The 12,547-nt window shown below is 40.5% G+C and overlaps 1 protein-coding gene across 2 annotated transcripts in view; it reads right to left on the bottom strand.

Annotated features, from left to right (window-relative positions):
• LOC122869523 (cytoplasmic phosphatidylinositol transfer protein 1-like) overlaps positions 1-11,392 on the bottom strand; it is a 43,295-nt gene extending 31,903 nt beyond the window's left edge. The window contains exon 1 of one of the 2 annotated variants that reach the window (XM_044182633.1): positions 11,267-11,392. In XM_044182633.1, coding sequence (XP_044038568.1) covers positions 11,267-11,314 — 48 coding nt within the window. In that variant the 5' untranslated portion in view covers positions 11,315-11,392. Of the gene's footprint in view, positions 1-11,161 lie in introns of both variants that reach the window. The other variant, XM_044182632.1, reaches the window with a different exon arrangement.
• Positions 11,393-12,547: the final 1,155 nt, after the last annotated feature.

Genomic DNA, 12,547 nt, shown 5'->3' with positions numbered 1-12,547 from the left:
ATCATATTTCATATATTTGCATGTTTCTATATTTTATATATATATATATATATATATATATATATATATATATATATATTTCTGTTTCTCTCTCCTGTGTGCTTTGTTTGTTTCATTAAGCTTTTTTCCACTCGCAATTCCGTTTTCCGTCAGCAGCAGGTGAGCCGTGTTTGAAAGGGGGCTTGTTGTTAATGATGTAACCTATTAGACTACTTAGGACCGGGGACAGTAGAGACAGCCCAGCAAGCATTGGTCAGACGGTGAAGTTTTGTCCCTGGCCAAAAACAGTTCTGGTCGGACGCCAGTAGAGCGGGTCATCCACCAATCGGCGATTAGATATGTCGAACTATCCTTGGGCAAGAGACTGCTCCCGAGGGCTGTCTCATCTCATCAACTGATGAGCAGTTAGCTCATCAGCCATCAGTGTGTGAATGGGGTGAATGTGATATGTAGTGTGAAGCGTTTTGAGTGGTCAGAAGACTAGAAAGGAGCTATACAAGTACAGTCCATTTACCATATTTTGATGTTGCTAGAACGTGCAGGCAATGTCCCCAACTTTCATTTTGGAACTATTCTTGGACTATAAAGGGACGTCTTGATTGGATGTTCAAATGATTGGTCTCAATGTTTGCTGGAACGATTAGGTCTGGGCCTTTCAGGCCTGGGGACACGTGAAACGGGCACTGCAGCATTTTTTCTGACTACAAAATAATCAATGCGGATATATTTTGAATGTTTTAAGGCTGTGATGTTGCTCACGATTTTGTCTCATTTGCGCACAAGATTTGTGGGAGGAGTACAAGCCACGGTCTCTCACACATGCACACACACAGAGACATGCACGGCACATGCAGACCTGCGAAATTTCGGTGCGACCAATGAAAATGTTTAATTGTGCTTGACAGATTTTTGGTTGCACCCTGGAGCCCTGGCCTAAATGTGCAACCTGATTAATGGTAATGACAGAAGAAGGGTGCTCATTGAGGCTCATGGACACTGAAACACTTCCCTTGACAGCTGGAGGCTGGCACAGGAGGCACCCAGGGGAGAAGATTACTCAGTATGGGTGCAGCACAGAGAGGTGAACTAAAACAAGAGCCTCTGTATCTATGTTTGCATATCAAATCATTTCTTATTAAAGGAGATGTGTGTACACGCCCTGCCCTGCTCACAGTGCGCGAACACATACACACGCACACACACCTGCAGTATGTTCAAAGGCAAACCATTACAAGTGAATCAGTAGGACTCTTTAAGTATGCAGTATTTAATCAGACAGAAACTGGGCACGTGATGAATTAAAGCTCTGATGGGAGATGAGAGTGGAGATGAACTGTCAGAAACATTAAGCCTTTACTGTATGGATCTGCATTAAGTAGCTGCTAATTTAAAATTAGTGCATGTATGCTCGAGGTAATGTGTTTGTATGATGAAACTGAGATACAATGATTTAATTTTTTCCCTCCTTACCAATGTACTTTTTCCACTAAGGTTGAGAAAAATATTCTCTCTTTAAGATCATCTGATCTTTTTTGTGAGTGCAATTTTTCAGTCCATGGCTCATAAGACTGCCATTTCAAGGATGATGTCAAGACCTTATGAAGCTTAAATTCAAGTAAAAACAGTCACGAAATGTGGAACTGTGAGGTGTTTTTCCACATCAGTACCTAAGTGGATGACTGAATGTCTAGCACCACACAGTCACAGCCTTGACAGACAGTACACAGCTAATATGACTTCACCGCTTCTTCCAATCTACCAGCTGACAAACAGTCTGAATCCAAAGCATCTAATGTAGTGTGAAGTGTGAAAATATTAAAAGGCATAACATTTAACAGTTTCAAAGGAAAAAGAGAAAGAAAGAACACAAGTGCAAGTGAGATATGTTTGTCAAATGGCTGCAAAATGACTTATTTAGACTTTTACAGGCCACTTAGTGGTAGTTTCAGTTTCAGTCAGATAATGGAGGTAGTTTTAATACAAGAATGCATCGCTACCATAGACTGTATAAAACAGATCGCTACGTGTAATGATCTCCTTTGGTCCGCCTGCTCAGCTGTCACAGTGATACTTTCTCTGTCTTTGTCATGCGCATGAGTGCATGTAAAAAGAAAATCAGAAATTGGGTTACGCACATTAAACACATGGCAGAGAAACTGGCTTTCTCCAGGATAATCTAGCTGGGGAAAATCAGGTTTCTCTAATCCCCTACTCTGATGATGGAAACTGTTGATCATATTCATGATGTTTAAGAAATCAGGTTAACTGTAGAAAGTCAACTGTAAAGTGAATGAGAGAAACATGGGAGACATGGATACAAATACAGTATGTACAGTAGTTAGACTTACGTGACAACAGCTGCAGAAAAGCTTTACAACACCCTCTCAAACACACACATACAACCAGACTCACTCACATGATCTTTACAGACAGTCAGCCAATGATATTTTACTATGAGAGCATTGTCCATGACCTCTGTGCCAAAAATAACTGTCACAAAAGAACAGTGTATGTCAATGAAAATGCCTCCAAAACTGACGCATGTATGCGTGTGTGAATACAAACAACTGTGTGTGAATGCCTATAAGTACAGAATGATTTTGTACACAAGGTCACCATGTGTTAGGTTTGTCTAGTGGTGAAAAATTACAGTGATACATGAGATGAGAAAAAATATAACAACAAAATAGCGCTGTAAGCAGGTCTTGGAAAAGTCACATCGATGCAATTAAATAGCAATTTGGAGAACAGAGAATAACTTCAGATCACTGGGGTCTGCTGACAAAAGCAACAGATGCCACAGGGCGAGAGAAGAGGATCCATGCTGCTGGCCACCTGCACCCATGGCACTAACTAGCCGCCCAGGAACACTGAGTCAGAGAAACCAGGCAGGAACAAATACACAAGAAAAAAATACTGTGACAGAATGTGTTTGTGGAAATACAAAAGGAAGGACATGCAATGTGAAGAATGTCATAATCACCTCAAGTACCACAAAATAAGAGTTTTCATTCCTTTTGAGTGGGTCGTTTAAAAAATGTATTTGTCACGTAAAGGTTTTTTCAAATTACTTTCCAACTCTTCATGCACATGCTAGCCCACTGAGTTATGTCAAAGATGTTCTCCTGGGAAGATGTTCTTCTCTCTATCTTAGTTTGTTATTTACAAGCACTCTCTGCCAATTTCCTGAGTGATGCATCTTTGTGTTAGGAACCATTTTTGAACAGGTGACATTTGCTAGTTTGTAGAGATAAACAGAAGGGAAGTGCAAATACTTTAGTGAGTATTCTTTTTTTCCTTAAAAAAAGTGTTTATAGTACATTACAAGTGATCAACATGAAAATGTTAATGGGAATGTTGTCCTTGTGGGATTGTATTTTTCTTAAAAGATATTTGACGCAGAGTCACGCAAAAAGGGGGAGGAAGTGTTTTTTGAATGGATTTCTGATGGTGTGTGATGTATGTACCTGTCTAATTTCTATGTGGTATTAAAATACAAAAAAAACCCCACACAGACACATACACACACCAGGACTTACAAAGTCATGGTAGACACACATAAATACACGCATACTAAGACCATCTGGTGTGTTGGATGAGGTTCCACTGTCATGCTGAATCGATGAACTTTCTATCTACATAGTCACTACATAGACCCATTTTCAACAGCTGTCACCAGATTTTCAGGTCTTTCAAAACACATTAAAAATCATTAAAGGTGCATGAATATTTGAATTAAAATACCTTAATGTGAGATGAAAATTAATGTTATTAATTGTGTGCCCTTTAAAAAACTCTCCTCCTCTGTTGTTTCTCAGGAAAACTAAATGGCTGTGTGGGTCAATTGGGTTCAAATCTACACAGACACATACACAAACCTGACACACGTGTGCTCACTGCACACATACAGAAGGCCACTTCATCATCAAAGAGATTTCTAATCAGTTGTGAGCTGCTAATGTTCCTATAGCAACCAGGACACTTCTACCTGTTATTCTAGTATGCACACTGTGTAACTGTGTATACACCCACATACTGTAGATGTGTATGGACATACGTGTGTGTGTGTGTGTGTGTGTGTGTGTGTGTGTGTCAATACATTAAATATATATTTCATAATTTACACAGGGTCGTATTTATACTGTGAAGCAGCCCTTTGACATGCTGAGAAGGTTAATGGCACACGCAGAGAGAGTTATACGTTACACGTTACTGTAACTGTGTTTTGCTGATGACCAGGTTGGGAGCTGATTGGGTTTATGCCAGTGGAGTATGGCGTGAACATCTCCTGATTAGCCTTTATAAGCGAACCCTTTCAAAGGATCAGTTGATAATTATGCGGCTCATTGACTGAATCGGTTGAATCTCTTGCTTTGATTTGCTAAAGGACACATTTTGATTGATGGCACACACACATGTTCCCCACCCCCAACAGAATAAGAGTGCTACAGTGATTAGGGTCTGCATAATTTTGGGTTCAGACATGTTGGCAGAATTCCTGTTTCAACACAAGATTGAAGGCTAAATATGAATTACTTGTTAAGATGGATGTTTTCTTGGAGTGATCAGTTAGAAATTGCATTTTTAGTTCTGTAGCAACCACCTTCGGGGAATCAGTGTAATTTTGAATATAGCAAATGACTGATCCACATCACCTCCCATTATCATATACAGAGTCTGATCACATACAATCTGTCACCAATCAGAGTGCACAATGCGTCCTGATACATTGTGATCACATTATAGTGTGGCATGCCCAGCTGCTCCCCTTTTTATGCTGCATCTCTCCTAACACCTGCCCCATAACTCTACTGACATATTCACAATGTGTCAGCATAGCTTCTATTCTCAGTAGCCATTGTTTCTCTGTTTAGACAGGATGTTGACAGTAAGTAAGGTTTAGTGGGACAGGAAGAGAGGAAGTGAGGTAGAGGGAGAAATGGAGGGACAGGCGATTAAGAGTTTCCTGTTCTGATAAGGTGAATGATGTTAGCTTCATTAAACTGGTGGGAGAGCAGCCTGCTCTGTGGCACACACACAAACACATGCATGCATTTTTCACACCATTGTTGTAGTCACCAAACATTCAAATCAAATATGACTTGCAAATGTCTCATGCCACTGGTAAAATTTAAAATTCCAGTCAGGATCACACTATTTAAACAAGCAGTTGATCAGGTATGAATTTAATGTAATGCTGAAAAGATGTGTAGCCAGTGTCCAAGTCCTTACTGTCCTGATATTTTCATTAATTATTTTAATCTTCCGACACTACACTAGGATTTTCTTTTCTTTTTGCCTCTGGCATTTTACCCTATTAATCACCATGTTTGACTGTTATTCTTCTCAGCTCACCTCCCACTTTGTGTCTGCCTTTTATCGACCGTGTGCATTTAAATCAATACATATGTGTACTGTGTTCCAGTCAGGCTACTCCATGCCTAACTGGGCTAAATCACATGTCTAAATGCTTTGCTTGTGTCAGGGTGGCACAAGCATGGACTCTCTCTCCCCCTCAGGACACTATAATTTCTCACCTGTCCACTAGTCACCCCGGTTCCCACAACCTCCAGTCACTTGACCAACTGTTGCTGCACAACTGCTCTTAATTTAGTCCTTAGCTCTACTAAAAATAGAAAACCGTCGACCCTAGATGTTTACCAGATCATTAACGTTGCTACGTAGACATTGCAGTCGGGCCATTTCTCCTTGCTTGTCTGTTCCAGTATGTAACCTTGTCACGCCTTCTTGGTAAATTACCTTGAAACCTTTACTCTGCCTGCCTTATGTGAAACTGAGGCTTTCAGCGCCCTTGATGGTCTGCAGCTCTATCTGCCCTTCTTTCCCTGTGGGTATTTCAGACATGTCTACTGTCTGCTGTATGTGATTTACTCCACCAAGTTCTGTTTAAAGAAAAAGAAAGTATTCCTTTGATTCGGGGCAACTGCATGGAGGCAGGTGAGTCTGGGGAGCCTTCCGCGCATTACTTCATCCTCTGTAGCTCTTTGTGGGCAGGTGAAAAGAATCAGCTGGCAACACTATGTTTCATTGACGTAGTGCATGTCTGTCTAGACCCTCCCAAGGTCAACAGCAGAGAAAGCAGTGACAACGACCACATTTTAAAAAGAAAAGGGCATTACAATTTTTGGGAAAACAGAGACAAAATGCAATGCCTTTTAAATCCGAAGTGTTTTCTTTAGTTGTGTAGTTGAAAAAGGCTGGGATCTAAATAGTAAAAGGTCTGCAAGTTATAATGTGAAGAGAGAGAAAGAGAGAGAAACATAGACCAAACATACAAACACAGCATATGCAGACAAGAACATGTAAGTGCATTCCAGCTCTCACTCTGCTGTATAACATCTCTGTGGTGACTTGCCACTGCTTCACTAATCCAGTGCACCAAAATCTGAATCCCCCCAGTCCCCCATCTCATCGAAGGATCACATGACCCGCAAACACAAACACAGTGATATAGCCCTTATTATTTAGGAGCTTGAAGACAAACCATATTGCATTAATTAATTGCAATTGCCCATTGTTCTCCAAAAGATTAGCCCTGCCGACCACAATTTAGTGCACTGATGAATGTAATGCCAATGTTGCAGGACCCAAAATAATGCATTACAGAGAAAAAAGCAACAGCCAGACTCAGAAAGAAAGGTTCTCAGCTGGAGAAGTGCAGAATATTAGCTTTAATAGAGAGGCCATAATCTGAGACAAAGACTGTGAGGGCAACCTCGAAAATGGTGGGTGCTGTCCTATGAGGCAGCAGGCTGGCAGCTGGATAACCATAGACGTCAGGCAAATGGAAGCAATTCAAGTAATGGTATGCAGATAAATATCCAGACAGACTGCAGGTAGAGAACTGACCGAACACTATCAGTAACAACCAATGGTGGAACGAAACAAAGCCATATAGAATGGACTGTTGTTGAAGGATATACCGTATGTAAATAGCACACATTGAGTACAGACCATTGAACACAACAGAGAGAGCAACAACTTGTGACTGGAAAACATAAAGCAAAGTTTAACAGGAATCAGCAAACAGATGGCGAACAGACACTTCCTCTGTCTTTTAACGGAGCAAAGATGATGTTCTTGTTCCCTCAACCCATGCTCCAAAGCTCATTACTGCTGATCAACCAAGTGGTAAGGGTAATTCAACTGCCACTCAAGGGCACAAAAGACACTCTCTGTTCTTTAACCAGTGACTGGTTAATTAATTGCAGAGGAAATTGCATGGTAATTGATGAGGCAGTGAAAGCTCTGCTCAGTGTAGTCTGAAAATGAATGAATCTTCCATAGCTGTATGTGAGATTTGTTTTAGTGGGTACTGAAGATATCATAGACAATAATTAACTGAGACTAAGAGGAATCGTTTCACATTTTAGGAAATACGCTTATTTGCTTTCTTGCTGAGAGTTAGATGATAAGATAGATACCATTCTCATGTCTTTATAGTAAATATGTAGCTAGAGCTAGCAGTTGGCTAAGCATAGCTTAGCTTTAAAACTGGAAACGGGAAACAGCTAGCGTGGCTCTGTCCAAAGGTAATAAAATCCACCTAAAAGCACCTCTAAAGCTCACCAACTAACTGTATGTTGTTTGTTTAATCAGTATAAAAACTAAAGTGTAAAAAAACAACAAATCACTGTTTTACCAGGGGATATGTGCCAGACTATTTTTTGGCCAGTTGCCAAGAGCAGTTGCCAGGAAACCAGTGGAGACTCCAGGAAGTTTCTGCTCCCGGCCACAAAATAGTCTAGCGCATCACCCCCTTTAAATGCAGATTTGTCGCTTTTACACTTAGGTTTTTGTACTGCTTTAACAAATGATAAGATGATAACATGATAGTTGGACAGAGCCAGGCTTGCTGTTTCCTTTGTTAGCTTTATGCTAAGCTAAGCTAAGTTCAAGCACATGATGATTGTTGTACAGTATATTCTGTGTATCAAAATGCTAGTCACAAAACAAAATCATGCTGACTTAGGCAGACTCAAGACACATGCATTCTCTTTCTCCCTGGCTTATCCTTTGACGTCTGGCAGATCATCTCAGTGACCATGTTTCTCTCCATCTGGTGTGTGTGAACCAGGTCACTGTCTGGCTGAGCCACGAGCTCCTCTAGGAACAACGAAGGAACAGGCTTCTTGTCAGTCAGAGCACAGAGTCTCCACTCTGGGGATGAAAACAAGATCTTGGGTCTGGGCTTAGACGGGCATCTCAGTATGCAGGGACACAAACAAACATATGGAAACCCCCAGAGACTGACCTTACACTGACTGGCTGATGTCACCTTAATCAAAACAGGTGTCTCTCATGCTGCAGTAGAACACAAGCAGCTTCCATGGAAGGTGCTTAGTGTCAACTTCATGCAAGCATACAGAGATCATTGCAAAAGAAAGGCTTGTACATCTATGTCTAGTCATTGTTTGCTGAAGTCCATATCTTTTTAGTATTTACACATTTTCCACCCTTTTTAAAAAAATTCTTAACTTGTTGGTTCCAAACTCGAAAAATAGCTGTCTTATTATTCTCTAAGAACATACAGTACTGTACCCACCTGAAAGCATACCCATTTATATGTACACACACACACACACACACACACACACACACACTGCTGAAAAAGCTACAATTACAGGAGAAATGTTAACACCAATGACCGTATCTAAATTTTACATGACGCAGTGTCAGTGTGAAAATCAAATTCCCCCAGCATAATATGCCATATGCCTGTTTAACAAATAAAATTCTGATTTAATATGAAAGTAACAATTACATGTTACAACATGTTATTCCAACATCACACAAACATATGCAGAAACATCCAGGTAACAGAATACACAGATCATTGCATATTATTTGCATGAAAGAAAGAGTACTGCAGCTATTTTGTAGTTACATGTGTTTCGTAATAGTCAACTGAACTGCACGTGTACCATGAGAAGATCATCATGACAGTCTCCAATTTGTTTTCTCAGCAGTGCTTCAACTTAATCGCCATTCGAGGATGAGTCTCCTGAAGGGCCTTTTGAAGATTGTTGGTGGTACATTTTTTTAGCTGTCTAGTTATGTGTTTGTGCAACAAAGCAGTCCACTTCACTAACAGACTCATGTTTATCTGAAGAGGTGTCTGTTGCCTTCATGCTGCAATGCCATTCGAGGGGATTCGGATTCTTATGATGTGTTGTGTTGTGTAAGCAATGCATACAATATAACCAGGACACCAAAGCACTAAATGAATCATTTCTCATCATGAATTCAAGGAAAAATACAGTTTACCAACCTTGTGAGATGAAGATGTGTTTTGTCATGCATCCAATTTTCACATGAGCACGTAGCGGTACAATATGTAATTTACACCAATCCAGATGACAGCACTACTGAAAGATATTGACCACTTCAAAATGTCACTGGTTGCTGCTACATTGAATTAGGAAAGAGCAATAACGGTTTTCCTTTTACTATATATTTGCAAATGTCTGCTGTTTTGGAAGGGTAGAGATCTACTCACAATTACTGTTTTGTCATTACCAATAGTGTTAAGAGCCTTCTGACATCATATCTGTCTCTTACACACACACACACACACACACAATACTGATGATGACTGTATATTTTATGTGTCTTTGTGTGTGTCGGCATGTACTTGCATGCTGCAAGAAAATGTATAGATTACAAATGTTCATTTGTCAAGTGAATGACAGAGATAGATTAGGTTGGGCCCAATTATTATCATTACAACAGATGTGATAGCCTTCAGCTGGCCACAGAGGACAACAGCGTCTTCCATCACCACTGGAGCGAGGCAAAGCTGAGGAGCCAATCGGCCTCAGGACAAGATGTGATGAAGCAGCATCCTGGTAATTATAAACATGAAACTCACAGAAACTACTCAAGGGTCTGAAGCAGGACGATTGAGCAAGATAAAGATCAATAGACTTCAGCAGAGGCTGTTCAAGTCGGCTCTCTGATTTAAAGCACAGATGACTCTAATTGCACCCTCAACCAACTGAAGAACACAACAATGCGCTTTGCTTGACTGCGGTGAAGGATTGTATCTTCACAACAGCTCAGCTGACTGAGATACATTTTAATGGTAGTGACTCCATGAACCACTACGGTAACACACTTAATCAGAAGTGCACTGACTCCCTGTTGGTTGCCACATCATAAACTAAGTTAAATGGTGTGTAAAACCTCTGACAGAGTTAAACTCAATAAAACACTTCAGCTGGAAAATCTGTTGTTTAGGTTCAGGTAACACTGGAATGCATCATTTGAAGACTATCTGCCTTTACACCAGGAGTGCAAGTAAACGCACCTCTTGTAACATCACATACCACCATAGTATGAAAAAAGTATATGCGATAAATGTCAAATACAGTTACAACTGAGCTGAGCACTGAACTTGTTGTTAAGTATTGTATCTTATTTGCGTCATAAAATGTCAAAACACAGCAGCATTACTTGATCGTGAAGCTGTTTCGGTGTCACTGTGACCTGAGGGGAACTTCAGCCAACAGATGCTTCTCTCCCGCATCCTTTCTTTCACCCTACCCATCTCCAAACACAATTACCGTCTTTGAATGTGTCTCTACAAATGAAACATGATCAGAAATGTGCATTAAATCTGCATTTCAGTCATTTAGCTCTGAGTGATATATAATGCATGTAGTGGTTGCATAAGCATCAATTCCTGCAACCAGAAACCAGGAGTACAAAGGTGACAGCCCATGAGACCTTATAATATGTGGCCATGGAATAATGAAAATGCAGAGTGGTGTTTGGAAGAGAAGAAACAGAAAAAGAGCTGTGAACAGAGGTAGAAAGCAATTTGTATCTACTGTACACACATTACTCTTAACCCACAAAACATACAATCACAATCCAAACACTCAAAGTAAAATAGATGCACGTTTTGTCCTTCACTATCTATAATAATCACACGATTTCCTCACTTGCTGCAATCTCTCTTACAATAAATTGCACGAGTTCTCAGTAGCCTAAAAGACAGACAACAGCAGCTCCACCCCGCGGTGGCTGTCTGACCGCACCTCGCTTATATCAGCTCAATGTGTCCTTTGGTGCAAAATGATAAGCGCATCACTGACAACTTTGCAAAACTACAGTGAATCAAATAAAACGTGCTGACCTGCATCTCTGTGGCTGCTAGCCACGGATTTGTGATGGAAGAGTAGACCATCAGCAGACAGAGCAGGATGCAAAACATCACGAAAACCAAGGAAACTTCACCTACCTCCTCCACTGTGAGAGGCATGCAGATGCGGTACTCCTTCATCAACATCCCGTCCTTGCACAATGGTGATGGCAACACAGAGGAATATACGGGTTGTCGGACTTCAGTCTTGGGGGCGATCTTGCAAATCAGTTATTTAATTGAAATAATTTGTTCAATGAAACGAGACCACTGAGATCCACAAATACACAAAATCCTTCTTCACTTATGCACCAGCAACACCACCTGCAACGTTCCGCTATGTCACGTGAGTCTCTACACACACCAGGTCCGAAGTACAAGAGGGTCTTCCAAAGGCTAAAATAGCCCTATGTAAAATCAGCAGTTGCCAGTTTTATAAACTACTCCAACAGCATCTATTTTGCATCGAAACAAGTCGCTTCCAACAACAACCGCAGCTTCAAGCGGCTTCTTGTAGCAGCTCGCGTCCCGGACAAGGATTGAGCCTTTCGTTGTCCCCTGGCTCTTCAGACATAAACACTCTTCGTTTAACCGTGTTCACTTTACAGCTATTCCCCAAATCTATCAGCGTGCCTCCTGCTCCTTTGAGCTTTCTTTACAGCTCCGTCCAGGGATGTTCTGCCGTGTGGAGTAGCTGCGTCAAGTGGGCGAGAGAGACAGCATTGTACAGGAAATAAGAGGACTTGACCCTCACAGTAAAAGCGACACTATTAAAAAAAAACAAAAAACGATGCACCCCCTGATCTACTGAATTATAAATATAAGTAATAGTAAAAGTGTATTATAGCTCACTCGGAATGAGCAGCTGTTGATTAATTAGATTCAATATTGGCGTTTGTGTCAAACGTTCAATAAGATCTTATTTTGAAATACGTGATCGGAAGTCCTGTGTGTTTTACTGGCTTGTTAAACTCAAGTTTGCCCTGCGCACAGGCAAAGAGCTTTAAGATCTGAAGTATTTCAATTGACTAAAATAGGATGATAACCTATGAGAAAACAGAAAAGTGAATCGACTTTTAATCATGTGGGATATTGTAGCACCTATATCTCACAAAACCTTGGTAGAAGTAAGCTGATGAAATGTAACAACAATGTGCATCATTGAATAACTATGTTTCATAATTATTCATCTGGATGATTTGTGACTCTTTTTTTTCTCTCTTTTTAATATCAATGAAACTTTATTTTGGCTTACGAGACCCACATATGGTTCGTATATAATATATATAGAAAGTCTATAATAAGACATATAACGTAGGTCAATATACAGTATCATTAGGTCTTGTCCCCCAGGATCATCTCCTCTCAGCGCCATGGCTC

The sequence above is a fragment of the Siniperca chuatsi genome, linkage group LG21 (assembly GCF_020085105.1).
Source record: "Siniperca chuatsi isolate FFG_IHB_CAS linkage group LG21, ASM2008510v1, whole genome shotgun sequence".
Lineage (NCBI taxonomy): Eukaryota > Metazoa > Chordata > Actinopteri > Centrarchiformes > Sinipercidae > Siniperca > Siniperca chuatsi.
This window is presented reverse-complemented; position numbering and strand designations above follow the sequence as displayed.